At 33.7% G+C, this 22,960-nt stretch overlaps 1 protein-coding gene across 9 annotated transcripts in view; it reads right to left on the bottom strand.

The window, feature by feature from the left end:
• Nucleotides 1–22,960, bottom strand: part of RALYL (RALY RNA binding protein like) — an 822,798-nt gene that overhangs the window by 95,685 nt on the left and 704,153 nt on the right. For all 9 annotated transcript variants that reach the window (XM_030839201.2, XM_060287608.1, XM_060287610.1 and 6 more), the window contains 2 exons: nt 18,554–18,601; nt 7,796–7,956 (listed from right to left, as the gene is read on the bottom strand). In XM_030839201.2, coding sequence (XP_030695061.1) covers nt 7,796–7,956; nt 18,554–18,601 — 209 coding nt within the window. The remainder of the gene's footprint in view (nt 1–7,795; nt 7,957–18,553; nt 18,602–22,960) is intronic.

The following is a 22,960-nucleotide window of genomic DNA, read 5'->3' as shown; positions in this document are numbered from 1 at the left end:
TGTTCTTGGATTGGAAGAATCAACATTGTGAAAATGACTCTACTACCCAAAGCAATCTACAGATTCAGTGCAATCCCTATGAAACTACTACTGGCCTTTTTCACAGAACTAGAACAAAATATTTCACAATTTGTATGGAAACACAAAAGATCCCGAATAGCCAATGCAAACTTGAGAAAGAAAATGGAGCTGGAGGAATCAGGTTCCCTGACTTCAGACTATACAAGAAAGCTGCAAGAATCAAGACAGTATGGTACTGGCACAAAAAGCAGAAATATAGATCAATGGAACAGGATAGAAAGCCCAGAGATAAACCCACCCATAAGGTGACATATGGTCACCTTATCTTTGATAAAGGAGGCAAGAATATACAGTAGAGAAAAGGCAGCCTCTTTAATAAGTGGTGCTGGGAAAACTGGACAGCTGCATGGAGAAGAATGAAATTAGAACACTCCCTTACACCATACACAAAAATAGACTCAAAATGGATTAAAGACCTAAATATAAGGCCAGACACCATCAAACTCTTAGTGGAAAACAGGCAGAACACTCTATGACATAAATCACAGCAAGATCCTTTTTGACCCACCTCCTAGAGAAATGGAAATAAAAACAAAAATAAACAAATGGGACCTAATGAAACTTCAAAGCTTTGGCACAGCAAAGGAAACCATAAACAAGACGAAAAGACAACCCTCAGAATGGGAGAAAATATTTTCAAATGAAGCAACTGACAAAGGATTAATCTCCAAAATACACCATCAGCTTATGCAGCTCAATATCAAAAAAGCAAACAACCCAATCCAAAAATGGGCAGACCACCTAAATAGGCATTTCTCCAAAGAAGATATACAGGTTGCCAACAAACACATGAAAGAATGCTCAACAACATTAATCATTAGAGAAATGCAAATCAAAACTACAATGGGATATCATCTCACACCGGTCAGAATGGCCATCATCAAAAAATCTACAAACAATAAATGCTGGAAAGGGTGTGGAGAAAAGGGAACCCTCTTGCACTGTTGGTGGGAATGTAAATTGATACAGCCACTATGGAGAGCAGTATGGAGCGTCCTTAAAAAATTAAAAATAGAATTACCATACGACTCGGCAATCCCACTGCTGGGCATATACCCTGAGAAAACAGTAATTCAAAAAGAGTCATGTACCAAAATGTTCATCACAGCTCTATTCACAATAGCCAAGACATGGAAGCAACCTAAGTGTCCATCAACAGATGAATGGATAAAGAAGATGTGGCACATATGTACAATGCAATATTACTCAGTCATAAAAATAAATGATATTGAGTTATTTGTATGAGGTGGATGGACCTAGTTACTGCCATACAGAGTGAAGTCAGTTAGGAAGAGAAAAACAAATACCGTATGCTAACACATATATATGGAGTCTAAACAAAACAACAACAACAAAAATGGTCAGAAGAGCCTAGGGGCAAGATGGGAATAAAGACGCAGACCTACTAGAGAGTGGACTTGAGGATACGGGAAGGGGGAAGGGGAAGCTGGGACAAAGTGAGAGAGTGGCATGGACATATATACACTATCAAACATAAAATAGATAGCTAGTGGGAAGCAGCCACATAGCACAGGGAGATCAGCTCAGTGCTTTGTGATCACATAGAGGGGTGGGATATTGAAGGTGGGAGGGAGGGAGATGCAAGAGGGAAGAGATAGGGGAACATATGTATATGTATAACTGATTCACTTTGTTATAAGGCAGAAACTGACACACCATTGTAAAGCAATTATACTCTAATAAAGATGTTAAAAAAAGAAAAATGAATGATAATTATGTGACATTATAGAGGTGTTAGCTAGAACTCTGATGGTAGTCACATTGCAATGTATAAATGTATCAAATCAACATGATGTACACCTTAAACTTACACAATATTATATGTCAATTTTGTCTCAATATAAATAGATAAATAAATAAATAAATAAATAAGATAAACTAATTAAAAAAAAAAAAAGCCCTGCTAGTTAAACCTAATATTCAACATGTTTTCTTTTGTTCTCCATTTCCAAATTTTTTTCACATTTCTGCTCTCCATTCAATAAGTTAAATATACTTCCTCTCCATTAAATTCACACATTATATTTATGTGCTTTGGTTGGTTTCACTTAATATAAGAACCACGTGTATGTTTAGTTTAACCAATTATTTCATTATACTCTAATTGTGAAATATAACATTAACATGGGGGAATTGTTTAATATATATTTAAAATTAACAAATATTACTAAAAGCAATGCCTGTGAATCTCCACTGAGGGAAATACAGAGAATGTTAGCAGTGCCCTGCCATGTTGAGTGCTCTGTCTCAGATACCACACATTACGCCACCTCCAAGAAGATCCCTCTCCCCTCAACAAAAGATTAGAACCTTCATTTTCAAAAGGTTCATAAAGTCCAAAGGAAAATTAATAAAAGATATACTTCTAGATACATCTTGCTGAGATTTCTGAGTTGAGATAAAGAAAATACTAACAAGGGATAGAGAAGGATACAAACATCAGTATTTAAGTAGAATACTAGAAGTGGTTAAGATGTTAGGATATTGTACATCGGATACTAAGAGAAAAAGAAATATAGTTAACTAATTTAGACCAAGTCAAAATATGCATATGTGGGGAAAAATAAAGACTTCTGTAGGTATGCATAGATTCAGAAATTATATTATCCATTTACCCGAAGTAATTATTTTAGAAGCAACCTAAAACCTAAGAATTAAAGGAGAATGGATATAACTAAAAAAACTTACAAAATTTTAAATTAAGTCCTAATGTGTAGTAATGACAACAGACACCTGGAGTGGTCAAAGAAGCACTAAGTACAGAGTATATGAGAAAGAAAAGATATAAAATACATAAATATTTAACAGAAGCTAGAAACTAAAACTCTAACATTTATGTATAAAACTTGAGCTTGTATGGCAGAGAAGGGTGGTGGAGGAGGAGGCAAGGTGGTTTGGGAGTGATGAAATAGAAGCTTTCTAAAGTTCATGTCTTGGCAAAGGAGACCAGAATATACAATGGAGCAAAGACAGCCTCTTAAATAAGTGGTGCCTGGAAAACTGTACAGCTGCATGTAAAAGAATGAAATGAAATTAGAACACTCCCTAACACCATACACAAACATAAACTCAAAATGGATTAAAGACCTAACTGTAAGGCCAGACACTAGAAAACCCTTAGAGGAAAACATGAGCAGAACAGTCTTTGACATAAATCACAGGAAGATCTTTTTTGACCCACCACCTAGAGTAATGGGAATAAAAACAAAAATAAATAAATGGGATCTAATTAAACTTAAAAGGAAACAATAAACAAGATGAAAAGACAACCCTCAGAATGGGAGAAAATATTTGCAAATGAAGCAACTAACAAAGTATTAATCTCCAAAATATACAAGCAACTCATGCAGCTCAATATCAAAAAAAACAAACAACCCAATCAAAAAATGGGTGAAAGACTTAAATAGACATTTCTCCAAAGAAGACATACAGATGGCCAACAAACGCATGAAAAGATGTTCAAAGTCACTAATTATTGGAGAAATGCAAATCAAAACTAAAATGAGATATCACCTCACACCAGTCAGAATGGCCATGATTACAAATCTACCTACAATGAATGCTGGAGAAGATGTAGAGAAAATGGAATCCTCTTGCACTGTTGGTGGGAATGTAAATTGATATAGCCACTATGGAGAACAATATGGAGGTTCCTTAAACAACTAAAAGTAGAACTAGCATGTGACCCAGCAATCCCACTACTGGGCATATACCCTGAGAAAACCATAATTCAAAAAATACATGCACCCCAATGTTCATAGCAGCACTATTTACAATATCCAGGAAATGGAAACAACCTAAATGTCCATCAACAGAGGAATGGATAAAGATGTGGTACATATATACAATGGAATATTACTCAGCCATAAAATGGAACAAACTTAGGTCATTTTTAGAGATGTGGATGGACCTAGAGACTGTCATACAGAGTGAAGTGAGTCAGAGAGAAAAAAACAAATGTTGTATATTAATGCATATACATGGAATATGAAAAATTTGGTATAGATGATCTTATTTACAAAGCAGATATAGAGACACACATAGAGAACAAACATACAGATACCAAGGGAGAATGGGGGGATGAATTGGGAGATTCGGATTGACATATATACACTATTGATACTATGTATAAAATAGATAACTAAATTAAGGCAGTTGAGAGGGAATAGATAGGAATTAAAAGAAAATTCATTAAGCAAGCATAAGGAAAGGAAGAAAAGAGGAAACAATAAGTTAAATACTTGGAATTAGGATGGAAGAAATATAATCCAATACATTTGTTAATATAATAAATGTAAAAATATTAAACTTCCCTGCAAAAAAAAATACTTTCATATTGCTTTCAAAAACAAGATCCAGGTATATGTTGTTTTAGGAAATATGCAAAAATAAAGTGACAGTGTTATGGGTTAAAATATTCTACCAAAAGATATGTTGAAGTCCTAATCTCCAGTGCCTGTAAATGTGACCTTATTTGGAAATACATCTTTGCAGATATAATCACAATGAGGTCATTAGGGTGAGTCTTAATCCAATATAACTAGTGTCTTCATAAGAGAAGGAAAAGAGACACAGACACAAAGACATGGGAGAAGACCATGTGATGATGGAAGCAGAGATTGGAGTGGTAGGTCAGTAAACCAAGAAATGCCAAAGATTGCCAGCATACCAGAAGCTGAAAGAAAGGCACGGAACAAACTGTCCCCTAGAACTTCCAGAGACAGAGCACAGCTCTGCTGACACTTTGATTTCAGACATTCAGCCTCCAAATATCTGTTGTTAAACCATTCAGTTTGTGATAATTTATTACACTTGCCCCAGGAAACTAACGACAAAGAAAGGTGGAGAATAAATGGATATATTAGGGAAATGCAAACCAAAAGAGAGCCTTATCAGTAAAGGATCAAGCAAAGTATCAAACAGAGTAAAATTCTAGGCTAAAGATAGTAAATGAGATATTATATAAATAAAAGTTACGATTCTCCAAGAAGTTATAGAGAGGCAGTGTTGAAAAGGGCACAGACTAAAGAGCCTATACTCTAGACACAGATGCTCTAGAACCAGGCTGTAGTTCCTGGCTCTGTTATTAAATATCTCTGTGACTTTAGGGATATTCCTTAACTTTTCTATGCCTCATTTTCTATACCTATAAAATGGGAATGATAATAATACTTCACTTATAGGCAGTTATGAGAAACAAATGAATTAATATATGTAAAATTAATATATTTAAATGAATTTATATGCACTAATATATAAAAATACATGGTTAAAACAATAGTTATCATAGAACAAACACCAAAAAAGCTATAATTTTTCTCCTCTTATTATTATAAAACATCATATAAAAACCATCCAAGCAATGTGGGATATAAAATAAAACCTGAAGAAAAGAAGAACTTTATAAAGTCACTATCTGGTAGAGGATTTTTAAACAATCACTTTCAGAATTTGACATATCAATTTGCCACAAAAGAACAAATTCTACAGAGGATTGGATGATACAACCAACAAGGTAAAACAAACACATAGTATTATACTAAAAGCAGAAAATATATCCTATTTTCCAGACAAAATCTCATTATTATGAAACCAAGAGAAATTCTTAATAACATCCTTAAAAAAGATTTTATAATTCTCATTCTCTCTCCATGACCCAAGAAAACTAGAAATCAAAAAGCCAAATGCAGCTTAAGCATTTGAATATTAAGATATTTATATCAAAATAACCACTGTAAAATACCACTCTTCTCTGCATCACTCTGTTTTATGGCAATCAAGTGGCTGAGTTGTACAAAACTGCTCTTGCCCAAGAAGGGCCACCATCCATTGGTTCTAAACCAGGGTGGTACCATCTCCTTAAGGAAGATTTAGAAATGTATAAGGGTACACATTGTTGTTACAAAGACTGAGGAGTGCTGTTGGCCTTTCAGGTTTGGAGATCAGGGATGCTAAATGTTCTGCAAAGCTTGGAATACTCTTACACAATGTTGAACTGCCATGGCCAAAATATCAATAACGTTTCCATTGGTAAACATTGTTTTAAAAGTGACTACAGGGCAAAGAATCCACAGGTGCTTAAGATATTTCTATTTGAAATTAAGTTAACACTACTAGGGTAAAAAAGTCTTCTATAAACTTAGCAGGCAATTCAATGTTCAATTTTCCACAGCAAGAACCAAATTCAAGAAACTTCTTTGTTTTTGGACAATACTCAGAGAGCATATAAGACTGTTTAGAGATTGTTGCAGAATCTCATTTTCTTTTATTACTAAGACTCAAAAAGGGAATTCACATTTTTTATTTATAGAATAATTAGATAAATGTATAAGTCAGTACATATGGAACTGTAAATCTATGTAATTTGCTATTTAGGTTATATTAGCTAAGTCAAGTTCTGAGTGCACAAAACTTTGTTACTGGAAACATTAGTGCTTCCGGTAACTACATCTTGCACATTCTCATGTAAAAACAAAGTATTTCAAAAACGTTCTTTCTTAGTACTTCTGATGGCACTAAGACAGAAGGCAATGTTCTAGAGTAGATAGTATATAGGGATGAAAATGAAAAAAAACATGAGTTCTAGTGTTGGCCCTACCATTTACTATGTGAACTTCTCTGTGCTTACTCATCAGTGACATTGGAATAACAGTATTTGCCTTATTTGTCTTGAAAGATTGAGATGCAGAGTAACTATAAAATCCCTACAATGGCCTGACAAGCTGCCCTGGAACTCGCCCTCCCTATACCTTATTTCCTGCCTAATTTCCTCTTTCTCCCTCTGCTGCACTGGTTTCTTGTTCTAATGTAAGATCTCTGCACTGACCTTTCCCTCTACCCAGACACTCTACCCTTGATAGCTTCAAGCCCACCCTCTCACTCCCTTACTTCCATGAGGTCTCTGCTGAAATGCCACCTTGTCAGAGAGGCAGTCATACATCATCCAATGAAATACAGTGCTCCCAACTTTATTCTACTTTATTCTTTTACATAGTGATGATCTACTGTGTAATACCTCAGATTTTACTTTGCTTGCTCTTGTCTGTCTTTTCTCTGTAGAATGTAATCTCAAGAAATGCAAGAAATTTTGCTATCCTTTCCTTAGGAATAATATTCTACTAATAAATTAGAGTTTTCTGAATCTGTCCATATAAAAATTTAGCAATCTGTTTAGTTGGGAAGTTTGTATCTCTACTTTTTACGAATTAATGTGAAATTATATATTATTTTTTAAGACATTACATGTTTTCAGACACATAATTCTCATGATTTAGAATAGTATGGAAAGTTACCCTTTTAACCTGTCTACTCTGCCTATCTTAATTATCCCAGTGCTCAAATATTCAAAACATGCATTGAATTTGCATACTGTTTCCCTGAAAAGATACTATATTCACTCTATTTTGAAGTGAATTTTTTTCTTCATTAAAAGCAACATGTTATATTTCAAGACTTCAATATGTCACAAGCTAGGTGGGCCAAAAGCATATTATTTGCTGTAATAAAACAGTTTTCTACTGCAGTGTAGTGTAGTGGAAAGCAGAGACCATTTCTTATACATTTTACATTTCTCTCATATATTGTACACAGCAGATGCTCCATAATCATTGATTAATTTGAGTATAGACATTCATGCAGTGATAAGTATCCCCCCCCCTTCTTTAAAGAGAAATAAAATAAAGAAGATACTTACGTTTAGAGCCTGATGAAGAAGATCCACTGGCAGTAGATTTTGATCCCCCTTTCATGGAAAAGGCTCCTTTCCCCCTGCGAGTTGTTACAGCCACTCTGGGACGCTTCAGCGGAATTACTGCACGGGGAGGTGGAGGCACACGCCCATGGTAATCAAATAACCTTCACAAAATACAAACGTGGCTGAGAATTGGTTTATGCCTAAGTGTTCTATCAAATGTGTGAGACGATTAAGAGAATGGCCTTGTAAAAAATGTCAATAAATGTTTTTGTTATCATTGTTGTCCTCAAGAAGATTCATTTTTCGCTAAAGAAACAGGATGCTAATATAGTCTATGCTTTCTGGGCATCAGAATCTGACCCTTAATATGAATTCATTTTTAAGGTATGAAAGAACAAGGAGCTTTTCAATATGTTGAAATTATGTCGACCTTCATTCCCAAGTATATTTCTTTTCTTGATTTAACAGATTTATCCATTTTAGGAACAGAAATATTCCTTTAACACATCAGATACTTATTAGCACATAAGTGTGAAAGGAGGAATAGACCATGCAGAATCAGGGACAAAGAAAATTACTGTATGATCAGAAAACAACTCAGAAGGAAAAAAAAAATAGGAGTATGTCTAGTTTAAAGAGGGCAGCTATAAGAGACAAATCAATATTGTTCCTTACCTCTCTCTAAGGATTTCCTTAAGTAATGAAAGGCTCAGCTGACTACAGAAAAAAGGAGACTGAGTTTGAATGAAATGCCCATAGCATGAGGACAAACCTTTGTTGACTAAAGAACTGGTGGGAAATATTTATCAGGATAACTTTTTTACTATTCTGACTATTGGATAGACATGCAAATTGAGACTAGAGATATTTGTAGTTAGCTATTAAAAAATTCTCTAACAAAAAAGAATACCAGTAAAATTCTTTGAAGTTTCTGCTAAAAAGTGAAAAATGGTATTCACTACAACAAAGGCATTTCCATTAAACAATGAAAGGACTCAAAAGTATAAGAATATTTACTCATTTATATAAATATATAATTAATAGATTCAAAGTTTCATATTATTTATACTGCATACACATAACAAATTTTTGTGTGACTTAGCACATTTGAGCAGAATAAAAGGTTCAGAGAAAAAAATATGATATATATATTCTATTTGCCAGTGAACCAGAGATATTATTACTTTGTCCACTATAAAGAAAATAGTGTTATTGACTTAGAATGATGATTATTATGTAGTTTACTGTGACACCATTATATGGATTACATTCTCATAACTGCTTTAAAACAGTCAATAAAAATAATGTGAAAGACAGAAATGAGAAAACTAGAACAGTTTTAAATTTTAAAATATCTAAAACCTTCTATAATAGGTTATTTCATAAAATTACATCTCATTTACACATACAGATGGAAATGTGATCATCTCTTTTTGGAAAATAGTAAATGAAATATAATAATAAGATAGGCTGGTTTCCAAATATTCATTCATAAACAATGAAAACTATGACACTATGGAGAAGAAAATTTGTATATAAAACACCTTTAAAGCAGAACTTAGTACTAGGATTGTCTTCTACATTAGAGAGCTACACTGTCCAAAAATGATTTGGAAACATGCTAGGGAAATACTAAGAGATGTCTGGAAAGGAAAATAAATGAAACGAGACAGAGTTAAAGAGAGGTGTCATCCTCTGTGCATAAGCAAAGTCCATTAGAGCCACAGAACTGCCAGCAAATAGCAGGTCATGGATGTCAACACATTATAGTTTGCTTCAAAAGATATAGACAGGATGAGGCTGAAAAGGGTTGTGAATCTCATTCATACCACAAAGGGCTGGAAAATCAAAAGGGTCAACTAAGCCTGCCCCTCATTTCAATCACAAAACAAAGTCTACATTACTTATTTATAAGTTGAAATCACAGAGCAACTTAAGTCAGTGAACCAAGATACTAAGACACTTTTCATGAGCTAAAACACCCAGAGCTATTGAGCAAAAAGAAATATGACAATTGACTGATCTCTCCCAGGGTAGAAGTTGCTGCTTGAGATGAATGGCAAGCTCTTTTGGAGGAACAATTTCCCCAGGACTTGAAAATGCAATTTAGCAGGTTCATTAAATAAACTAATCTATACACTGGGTTAAGAAAATTTCTAAAGCACAACTAAAATGTATAATGATGTAAAAATGCTATACTGGAAATGCAGGCCAAGTAAAGTCACCATATTCACTGCTACTTCAATTAAAATGCAATTCAATAATATTTTAACTGCAATGTTTATCAATATTTCTATTGCTTCCCCCCAAACAGGGATTACAAAACTTCCAGTGTTGGCCAGGCCTACTCTCCTGTGGAGAAAAGAGAGCTACATTTGTTCACTGTACTTGTGACATACTTTTAGTATAGGATGTACATTTTAGTAAAATGCTCAGTGTGTGTTGTGTTCTTTGTTGTAAATTCCTATAGGAAGTAACCCTTGTTCTCTGAATATTTTGATGTGTTGCTTCAAAGAAACATGACTCCTTTCTCACCATGGAATCAGGTTTTACCAATTTATTCTGTCACTGTGTTGGGAAGATATGCGGCATCAGAACTTAATTTTTAAAAAGTGATATTGTAATATACAAACAAAGCTAAATGGGCATTTCGTGTGAGAATATAATTTTAAATTTTAATGGAGTTGGGATGTTTGTTAATTTTCACTGGGCAAAGTTGAGTTTACCAGAAATAAAAAGAAGGAAGACTGGGTATTGTCCTAAAGCATAAAAACATAACAAGATAAGGATGGGAAGGGGTCAGCTTTCTGGGATTGCAGGATGAGATGTAGGGGCTCTTCTAAATGCAGAAGGAAGTAGGTGAAAGGCAGCCTGTGAAGGAGACACAAGCATTGTCTTTCTCATCCGAATCCTGTCTATAGCAAATCAAAGAAAATAGTCCAACAAAAATTGCCATACAATAGAATTAAATAGAATCCAAATCTCCAAGGTCAGTTAAAAGCTTAAAATTTCTTCCGTCCTCTTGGTTTTTTGTTCTTCCACTCCCAGAATTACATTCCCTTTCCTTTTCTGTAATGGTCCTTCATTTTCCCTAATATTGTTAGAATACTGTTTTTCCCATAATGTTTACAAGTCAAATAGCTAATGATTTATAATGAAGTCAAACACATAATTCTCCCTTCCCTAAGGTCTATTTTAAAATAAAAACTTTAAAAGACCTACTTTCAATCAGTAAATAACATAAATGTAGTCAGATTTTAATAAAAGCAACAAACTGAGGACGTTTGAGGGTCTATTTTATTGAATAAACATTTCTACTTTTCATGTCCCCATTTCTTGTTTGGAATTTTGTTTTCTTTAATAATATCATTATCATTATTTCATGTATAATTTCATTATCAAGCAAAAGCTAAAAACTGGTAAACAATTTTAATATTGATTTACTTGATAAAAATAGACATACCTTGTCTCTAGAAAGAATAAGGATATTAGTTATTTTAATAAGTTGCTTTTTGGACAAAGGCAATTTAAAGTTATACTGACATATAAAATGAATATAATTTTGAATTCTTGTTTTTACTAAAAGTTTATTATTATTAAACTTCAACAATAATAAAGCAACCTTTACATGTATTTTCAGAAAAAATACATGGAAAGAAAACAACTACCAATCTCTCACCCTAAAACAACTACTGTCATTCTCTATTTTTTTTCCCACAAGCATCCATATTTTGCACATAACTGAAAACATAATATATGTACAGTCATGTATCCTGGCTAATTCTCTTTGATTTATATTAAGAACGTTTCTCAAGTTTGCTAAATGGTCTTCCTAATGTTTATTTTAATTGCTGTGGTGCATTTTCTCAAGTAGATACACCACAGACTAGTAAATCATTTCTTGATTGATGGAGTTTTGACTTGATGCCTATTTTTCACTGTCAACCAATGTGATTTTAAAATTTGTGAAAAAAAATTGAAAATGTAATATTTGCATATTACACTGAACACTAAAATTTCATTTAGATAAATAGTAATTTAAGAAGCAGTAATTACCTGTTTTCTTCTAAATTTCCCTCATAAAAAAGAGTTTTTCGTTTTCTTTATTTATGAACCCAAACTTACAGTCCCTACGTGGTTAAATGCTAACCAAACAATGTAGTCTAGACTTAGGGTTAAATAACTGACCTGCCCAGAGCCAAATTCTGACAACAAATTCAGGGCCGTGTTCTCACTGGGGTCTTTTAGCAGATAAATGAAGATCATTAACTCTAGGACCAGAGAAGATTTCCAGCTCTGTCTTGATTCAACCTTGCACCCTTCTGTCTTCAGCATGCTTAACTTCTGGTAAAAATAGTCTATAAAACCAAATTAAGGTGCCTATTCATTTTTAAGAAAGGATATATTTGAAATACACATGAATGATTCTAGCCTATTAGTATATCTCTTTTCTATACTGTTTGAAGTACTCAAAATTCTGTTTATAATTTCTACCTTGACTTCAAATAAGCTTTTGGTTACAACTGAATCCGAAAATACTTTTTAAAGGCACACTATACTTGAGACCAGTCAATGAGTAATTCTCATTTCTGTTTTTTCTCCCTAAACTTTTCCAAGATTTTCAGTGAAGCCACCCCTGCCAACAACCCACCCCACATCAGGCTCCATCCCCAATCTTGTACAAATGCTTCTTGAACATGCTTTTTAAGGGCTTTCTGAAATTGTCAATGATCTTTTTTTGGCAATATTTTGATCTTAACTTAATCTTTATATTTTGTACAATTTTTCTATCTTTTATATCTTGTATACAGCTTTGGGTAATTAAAAAGTGAATGTAATTAAATAGCAATGGTGAGGTTATAAATCAATAAAATGATTCTCCTATTTAATTATTACAATTCTGTAATGTGTGTGTTGTTAAGCCATTTTGCCCATGAAGGAAACCTGTGAAAAAATGATGAGATGACTCCCCCAAGTTTAACCAGTCAACACATGCACACCGAGGCCTGAAACTTGCTTCTAACTCCAAATCACACCCTTTGTCAACTGGGCCATGCTACGGTTTCCAAATGTTTTAAGTGGAATCCCATTCTATCAGATGGTAATTTAAATTTGCACAGTGAAATAGACGTTGCTTCTTGCTAATATGTTTTTCCAGTATTCATGAATATATACTGTGCTCTATAATCAATGATCTGAGACAAGTGCAACTTGACAGAGTTTTTTTCATTAACTTCAACTCTGTTAGCTTCTCTTATGTTAATTTACACAAGGTCAAAATGGATCCAGATCTGAACAATACAGATTTTGAATCACTGATATATATATATATATATATATATATATATATATATATATATATATATATATAAAATATGGAAAAGCAGCTCTGGCATTTCTTTTTCTCTGTCAATACACGTTTATTCATTACTGGAGGTTATAAATGGCTCAGTGCCTTTCCTGATACTATTGAAAAAAGGTTAGATTAAAACTGCTAATATCTCAGAAATTGAAAACATTCCTCAGGGGTGTTCAATATAATTTTAGGTATACTCCTCCTTTCACTTTACTTGGAAGAGTATATATATTTATGTTTCATTTTAATAACATGTGATGTTTTTCATGTAGAGTCACACTTGACATTTTAAAAGACAATGTCACTGAATGCTGTAAATTATTGGGCAATTCTTTGTGTAATACAAAAAATGAAAGTTTAGAATAACCACTCAATTCTATTATTTAGTGATACTCTTCATGATCCCTGAAACCATGGATAGACACTAAATTAGTTTTTGGAAAAATTACTGCTGGATAAATGTACCAAAACAATTACATTAAGATGGAACTTTGTGTAGAGAAGTTTTCTAAGCTGAAACAGTTTAAGGGTTGAAAATCCCCAATTACATTAGAATTCCCAAAACTGGCAGAAATAGGCTAACAATAGGATGTAAATCAATGTCAGTTATTAAGGTATTATCTCTCAGCTTATGTGAGACATTCAGTCACATCTGGGGTTGGGAGTCTGCAAACCACATTTCTGTGGGGTCCAGCTGGCTCCTTGCTAGGCTCAGCCAATTAAGGACCTGAGAAGGAGACTGGAAGAGGAAGAGAGAACTTGACCCTTCCTGCTTTGCTTCCTGTTTTTGTTTTGGGTCCCTTTTCTTGTCAGCGTTACTCTAGCCTTGTTTCTTAACCCTGGCAGCAAAAATTCATTCCAATAGTAGCAACTGAATCCAGTTTGAGTAATTTTGCAACATTTGCAGAACAGTCTTCACACTTCCTCAGAGATCCTGGCACCAGTTGGTATTGCCCCCTTAGAGGTCTGGGTTCCAGCCCCACGGGTTCCCCCTCTGGGCTCAGATACAGCAGCAGCAGCTAAGCAGAACCTCCTACTCACATTGTGAGTTGTGCAAATCCCCTTTTCTACAGTGATATTTGATAATCCCATCTTTTCCTCTGTTTCCCCAACCCTAGAGGTGGTAGCTGCTTCCTGTAGTTTGCTAACTCCATCATACCACTGTGGGTTTTATTGTTGTTGTTTATTTGTTTTTGCCTTTTCAGTTCCTTAATACATAGTTAGAAAATTTTTACAAACAATTCTCCTTGTTCAACATAACTGTATGATTTCCATTTTCCTGACAGAAAACCAAGCAGCATGGAGTTAATGGAAATAACTGAATGGTCTCTCTCTGCAGATAAGAGTGTTCAGCTGCAACTAGAATGTTCTGGGGGGAAGTAGGAGGAGGGAAAACAATGCAAACAGAATGATCCAGAGGTGTCACGATGGACTATTATGGAAGGACAACTGAGCAACCAGTGTATTGCTCTGTCATAGGGACACTGCTACATGAATAACAGTATAAGAAACATATTCTCCATCACTGTTAATGGTTACCGTTAATGGTTACTAGTAGCTAACATGGATTAAGCACAAAAAACATACCAGGCATAATGCAGGTCATGAAAATGTGTTACTTCATTTAATCCTTAGAACAATCTTATGAGGTAGGCATTAAATTCATGCTCACTTCATAGATGAGACAATAGTTTTTGTGGTATTAAATAAGTTGCCCAAGTTTGCACCACTAGTAAAAAGAGAAAAGAAATTAACCATAACTACAAGCAGAGAGTACCTAAGGAGGAATTAGTGTGGATAAAACTGTTAGCACTGACTTGGTAAGCTATTTCTCTTCTCCAGCCTCTCCACTCTGTTTTCCTTTCCTGGGGATCTATGTTCACAGGGAACTCCTGACTACCTCTACTAGTGGCAGATGCTTCTGTCTTTCTTAGCCAAGTGAAAAAATGAAACATAAACTAATGAGGGCACAGACTGCTCAGAGAGTCTGTTAGCAATACACCCATACTGATCTTTGAACACTTATAAACCAAACAGATTTTATATAAGACAAATAAATGATTTTGGAAATTGTTCAGAGTTAGCTTTTTTGTGTAGTGGAGTGTCATCTGAAAGCTTCAGGCTCTGTAATTATTTGCTGATTAAGGCTCTTGCTCTTTTGCATGTAAAATCTGCCTATCTGCCTATCTATCATCTGTCTAATCTATCTAATGATTTTTATTGATAAAATGCAAATGCAGATATTGGCTTCATTTTAAAAATGAAAAACTGAAAACCTACCTAGTTGCCCAAAGTTACAGGTTAATTACCAGAACTTGGGTCTCCTACCATCTACTTCATTTTAGGTAGAAATTCTTTCAATGTGGAAGGAAATCACATGATAGAAAATACTTAAGAGATTACAATGCAAAAACATTTTCATATTAACAGATTAAAAGACAATGTATATTAATTGAAAACTTTATTCATAGCAATGAAGACAGTGTTCTGCATCCTGAAACATAAAAGCATATCAGAAAATGTTTTTACATTTGTCAAAAACTAAAATTTACATTTGTCAAAAACTAAAATTTTTAAATAAAGAATATCTAAATGTTATCTTTCGTAGTAACTAGGATTATTTTAATGCTGTCAGATCTTCACATCATTAGGACAAGTTATTATAAGCTATTTAATATTTAAAATAAAATATTATATTTTATAGAAATTATAAAAATTATTTGAGAAAACCATCCTTAAAAATTCATGTTTGGTCCTAAAGGGTTGACTAGAGAAATCATTTGCTTAACTCAGTAGTTTGAACATAGTGGTGATAAAGGTATGGTTGTGGATCTAATTTCCATGCAGATAAGCTTATTTCCTGTTATGTAAAACCATAGACTGACATTGCTCCTCTTCTGTTTTGCGTATCCACACAGTTGGTTGTTGAGTATAAATGGAGACCTAGTTTATGATTGTAGTTCTCCCACTAATTAACTATGTGACCTTGGAGAAAACAAAATGTCTCTAAATCTAAGGAGATGAATTAATCACAAAAATTGAGTATCCACTATGTGTGAGACTTGATAGTCCCTGAGGATACAATAAACAAAACTGAGCATCTTCCCTGCCCTTTTGGAGGAAGGAAGGACATAAATCAAATACTGTTGTTGCAGAGAGAAATATAGCAATAAAAACCAGGAACAGTGCTGTGAAGGAATAGTAACAGGTGCTGAGAGGGGAACAGAGGAACCTCATTTAGTCTGAGAGAGGTGTTCATGCTGAGATCTGAAGGATGAAGTCAAGTTAACTGACGGTGGAGTGAGGTATGAGAAGGAGCAATCAGAAGAAGGTCCCCAGGCAGGAAGGAACACCGTGTTCTTGTGGAACTGAAAAAGGACCCTCGTGGCTGGAGCAGAGAGAGCAAGACCCTTACAAGGGATTATGAAGTTTCTTCCCTATTTAAAATGTCTATTCTGTTTTTCTCTGTTTGCATTTTTATGCCTTGGAATTTTTGTTTGTTTGTTTGAATGAATTTATTTACAATTAAAGCCTTAAACAATATTTACCTCATTTTGTGTGTGTGTGGTCCAATGATCTATCTACACACAGTCAGTCCTTGTTTTGCATATCTCTAATATCTCAATTACCAATGCTTAGTTAAATAACACCAGTCCCCCAACAGCACAAAACAAATTTCAGTTACCCCATATATATTAACTGTGAGTAATTTCGTAAAGTCCAAGCTTTGCTGCTAGTTTTTCAGTCCACAAATCAATAAGTAAATGACAGATGCTCATGATGATCAGTGGCCAATCACATCACCTCTTTCAAAGTCTGTCAGTGATTTGTCCCTGTGCATCTGTTAGTTCACACAAGGATAGCAAATGTGTAGTTGTATTGTTTCCTTGTCTGCTGGTGATAAATCCATGTGGCATTTTATAAAAATGGATAATCAAAAGAAGGGATTGGTGCAGCAAAGAGTTGAAAAGTAACACTGGAAATAAAATTAAATGTAAATGGAATTAGAGGAGAAATAGCTGACTATAGGGCTGTGGACACTCTTGTATTCAAGAGACTCTAGAGATGGAGGCAGAGGAACTTAGTAAAATAAAACATATTCTTTTATTCCAAATATATATATTACATCCGATATGTTTATATGAATTTTAAGTAGTATGCTCCCCAGAAAGCCCTAAGGATTGATTTGCACAGCCTAAAAATGGCCCTGAATGCCAAAAATTCCTTCAAAATCCACAAAGCTATTTGATATACAGTTTACCTGAAAAAAAAAAATTCCCACAAGGTATCATAAATTGACTTCCTTAAACACAGTGCCCACATATGAAGCAAAATAGTGGTTTAAGCCAGAGATAAATGCATTCCTTTACATAAAATTACATCTAAAAGGAAAATATCAGAAATTAAAGATGTTATATTAAAATATGCTATTGTAAGTTGAAATTAAAACATATTGACATAAATGAGAAAGTGGTTGTGATGTGCTGGAAGGGGACAAAGATGTCCCAGAGGAAGTGACACTTGGCAAAAGAACCACATACTGAGGGAAGTCTCAGAGGTAGTTCACAACATTAATAAAATGTCAAAGCTGATCCAGTCTTGGGAGTATGACAATTCACCAAGGAATAAAAGAGGTGCTTTCTCCATATTATAATAAAAGAAGAAGGCAAGTGCTGTTCAAATTACTTTCGATAAGTCTTTTTTTACAAAGAAATGAAGCAAACTAATTCTCAGTATTTTTACATTACAGTGTTAAAATTTTAAATTAGTGTACTAAATAGCTATTAGTTTCACTGTATTTTCCTATACGTATGAAGAGGGAATTTAAATATATGTATACATGTGTAAATATGTATATTTATAACGTAAAAGAGTTTTTAATGTTTTGACAAAAAATTGTTAAAGGTCATGGAAAAATCCTATTTCCCCCCATTGATTATTAACATCACTCTGCATGGTTTTCTTTTATGGTCACACACTGCTATGCAAAGCAAGAATTGTCCTTAATTTTTACTGAATCTATGTGTTGTATGAAAGCAGATGTATTTTAGAAGGTTGTACTCATTTTCTGAATTTATAAATCTCTCAGTCTTGAAGAATTCCAAGTCACCTACACATCTGGAAAATAATATGGGTTAATTCAATCTTTAGAATATCATCCAAACATTAGAAACCAAATTTTAGGCTTAAGCACCTCTGAATTCTGAAAGTCCAAGATCTACTATATTTCAGTAAGTACAATCAAAATAGAAAAATCTGGCTATCTTATATTTTATTGGGACTTTTTTTTACTATAAAATATTATTTAAATGTATTAATCAATAATACCTGTGAATGAAATGTACAGAACAGTTAAAACATAATTTAAGTCAAAGGGAAAGAAAGATGAGAAATTTACATACCTATTGTAGAAATCATCTCTGTAGTAATCATAGTCAAAGACATAACCACTAAGGAGGGAAACAAAAAATTATTTGTTGACAACAGCAATTTTGGTATTAATTTATAATGTAATAGCAATACATTTGTTACTTTTAAATATTTATTTTTCAATGTAATTATGTATCCAAAGGGCTTTACAAGATAATGTCTAATTGGATATAATGCCGTATCAAACTCATTATATGTTTGACAATGAAAAGACTGATAATGGATTGAGTGGTTTGGAATGGAAGCTGAGAGCAGAAAGCAAAATTAATTTTTTAATACTTGAACTACTTGTAGGACCATTTTTTTTACCCCAGACAAGATATAATATAGCTATCCTTTTTTCCTAAGGTATGTATACTGAGGCTAAATGAACATTAAACAAATGGTATTGAAATAACATAAATGAAAGGGTTTAATGATGCATTCATTGTTAGAAAAGTAAATAGAAATGTAGTTTCCTCAGAAATCCAGCATTTCCTTTTGATTCTAAAAACTTGTGATTCAATACTTTATAGAGAGAAAAATTAAAAAAAAAACACTTTGAGTCTTACCAACAATAACAATAATTTAGGGCATTTAAATAGGAATTAATACATACATTTTAGTGATAAGATTATTAACAAGCTCCTTAAAGGAATGTAAAAAAAAATTTCCCCCATCCACTTGTACAATTGTTGTTTACAAAGCACTTTATATGAATTATTTCCTTTTAATTTTAAGTCCTCACAACAACTCTGTTGGATACTATAACTGGAAAAAAACTAATGTGCACGGGACCTAAGGGGCTATCTCAAATTTTTATCACTAGTAAGTGACAGAGCTGAAGCTTCAGAGAAAGACTTCTGAATCCATGTCTGGAGCTATTTTTTATGACACCATGCAACCCTCCCTAGCTTGGAAGAAATTTAATCTCGTGATGAATGGAGTATCTCTACTGCAGGGGACTAATCATTTAAAATGTTTATTCATTTGTTATTGTTGTAATATATATATATATATAACATAAAATTTACCTTTCTAAGCTTTCTGTAGTCAATATTTAATGCCAAAATTCAGTGGCATTAAGTACATTCACAATGTTGTGCAAACATCACCATTAACCATTTCCAAAATTTTTTATCATCCCAAACTGAAACTCTGTATCCATTAAACAATACTTCTCCATTCCCTCCTTCCCCTGGCCCCGCCCACCAAGCCCCAGTGACTGCTCCTGTTGCTATGAATTTCCCTATTCTAGGTACCTCATATACGTGGAATCATACAATATTTGTCCTTTTTTGTTTGGCTTATCTTACTTAGCATAATATTTCAAGGTTTATCGATGTTGTAACATATCATAATTCCATTTTTTTATAACTAAATAATACTTCATTGTATATATATACTTTTTGTTTACCTATTCATCCATTAATAGACATCTGTGTTGTTTCCACCTCTTGGCTGTTGTGAATAGTGCTACTATGAACATCGGTGCACAAGCATTTGTTAGAGTTCCTGCTTTCATCCCCTTTGGGTATATGCCTAAAAAGAGTATTGCTGGGTCATATGGCAATTCTGTGTTTAACCACTGTACAACAGGCAAGTCATTTTATATTCCCCAGATGGTCAACTTAATGGTCCTTTACTTTCTAACTATTCTTATGTTAGGAAAAGTGAAAGAACATATTGAGTAGGGCTTGCTATTTCTGGTTTTCCGGATAAGTGTATGTATTTGTCCTGACACTTGTTACATATGGCAGGGTGGAGAAAACCTGCTATAGCATACATAGCCCATCAGAGAGGGTTGGTTTCACCTCCAACCAGTCTAATGGAACACAATGACTTTGAACTCAAGTTCTGAAGTGCAAAGTGAAGACCTATTCCATGTGAGTGTCTGATGGAAGACCAAGCATTGTCTAGCCAGAGCAGTGCTGCTGTATATCTACCTCTGCAAACAAAGGAATAAAATGAGACCACTGCTGAAGCAGTAAGAGCAAAAGTAACCCTTTTTGTCCCACAGTCACAGATTGTTTAAGTCGTAATGTTTAATACTTTAGTTGATATTGCCGGTGTTAGACTCAACTATGATGTTGTGTTGAGGGATTTTAAAGAAAACTTACTGGCTAGCACCAAATCCAAGGTATAAATTTCACCTCAAAAGTTTCCTGAAATAGCAGTACATATAATTTTCATTGTGATTTGGTTTCTTCTGCAGATAAGGGATATGATGACACTTTATCCAAACTTTTGTTTGGAAGTCTCAAGTTTAAGGTTATGCTACTTTCATACACATTTGTCATGAGTCATCATTGTTGTACCTTATGGCTGATTATTTTTAAGAACATGTTGGTAGATCTCCACAGCTTATTTATCTTACAACTGAAAGTTCGTACACTTTGACCAGCCCCATTTCTTTCAACTCCAGCTCCAGCCAACTACCATTTTACTGTTTCTATGGGTTTTGCTTTTCAGATTCCACATATAAGTGATACCATGCAGGATTTGTCTTTCTCTGACTTAATTCACTTAGCATAATGCCCTCAAGGTCTATCATGTTTTCACAGATGGCAAGATTTCCTTCTTTCTCATGGCTGAATAATATTTCATTGAACATACATACCACATCTTTATCCATTCATTTGATGACGGATACTTAAGAAACGATCATTTTGTGGTATGACGGACATGTTAACTAACTCTATGGTGGTAATCATTTTGCAATATATAAGTGTGTCAAATTAATATCTTGTATACCTTATGCTTACACAATATGTCAATTATACCTCAATAAAGCTGGGGGGAAAAAGAATATGTTTGTTGAATACAAATGTACGTATAATAATATTCATATTTGGATAACACAAATGAAGTTTCCAACAACCAAAGCAAAGAAAAAAAAGATAATCAAAACAATATATCATTTTAAGAATTTTGTTGAGACTTTGTTTATGAAACATGATGCCTGGGGAAGGAAACATTCTAGTTATTGAAACATTATTCTTGATGCTTTTCCATACATAATCTGATTTAACCTTAACAGTAGTCTATAAGATGTAGAGTGTTATCCTAATTTTACAGGACACTGAGGTCTAGATATATTAAATATCCTAAATAACACAGATAAGTATTCTAGTACAGCATAGTCATTCATATGCTCATTTGCCAAAACTTGAGTAAGGACCTATATGTCAGGAACTGTAAGAGGCACTTGCATTTAGAAGAGAAATTATTCTGTCTTTGTTCAATCTCACAGTCTAGCGGTGATCAAGATGGCCTTAATATCCTGCCCAGCTTGACTAAACTATAGATTTCTTCCTGAATATAGTCCTCTGACCTCTCTTTGCTTAAGCATTTACTTCAGAAAACTTGTAATTGTATTGATAAATTCTCTGACATTTTGACATGTAAATATTCTCCCAGCCTCTTGCCTTGTCTTTCTTAAGGACCTGGGAATTATCTTAGAAATTAAATAATAACAGTCATAATAATGATAATAATTAAATAATGTTGAGAAGTTACTGATTCTAATACATTAATTTGATATTAACCTAAGCATCAGACATGGTGATAGACATTTTAGATGCATTAAATAGCTATTGCTTGATAGGACAGTAATTTCCACACAGTGCTAATTCTCAGTATTTTCAGATGTGACCAGATAGAGAGAGAATAGTGGCTAAAGTGTTTTACCTTTTTTTCTGAAACTCTTTTAAAATACTTTATAACTTCAGAGAGTGGAGTTTAATAGCAAGAAGAAAATATGAACTATTATTAATGTGGATGACAGTGATGATTCTACTCATGTCTTATACCTTTAAGAAATACTTCAATAATTTACCAGCTTTCTGGAAATTGAAAAGTGCATGAGAAAAAAAATATATTTTTATTTTTCTCAGTCTATGCTTAACTTATCTTGTCCAATCTGCTTATTTTTTGTTCAACCTGACTGCTAAGGCATATTTACAAGAACAAGTTATAGCTAAGCATCCTAAATTGATCTCCAAGTCCCACTTTCTGCCATCATAAACTCAATTTTACTTGTCAAGTTAAAACTGAAATAAAATGCACAAACAAATCTGTATAATCTTGGCAAGGCTGCTTTTGTCTTAATGGTTTGGATTTTAGCAGAAATGCCATGGCTGTAGTTGGCTCAGGTCATAAGCTGTAAAATCAAGCTGGATTTCCAGGGAAGAGGAAGAGATTCAAGGAGATGAGTCACCACGGGACAAGTCTGATTCATGCCTGCTGTGCTTTCCTCAGTATCTTTCCCGCCCTCAGTTCTTTTTTTTTTTTTTTGTCTTTTTTTTTTTCCTCCTGCAGATTCTCTCTCTCTCTTAAAAATCTCTTCTTTTTTCTTTCTGTGTCAATCTCTATTTGAAGTTAGATGTCAAAAAATGACA

Source organism: Globicephala melas, chromosome 17, assembly GCF_963455315.2.
Source record: "Globicephala melas chromosome 17, mGloMel1.2, whole genome shotgun sequence".
Lineage (NCBI taxonomy): Eukaryota > Metazoa > Chordata > Mammalia > Artiodactyla > Delphinidae > Globicephala > Globicephala melas.
Note: the sequence above shows the minus strand (reverse complement) of the source record. Positions and strands in the feature narration are given on the sequence as shown.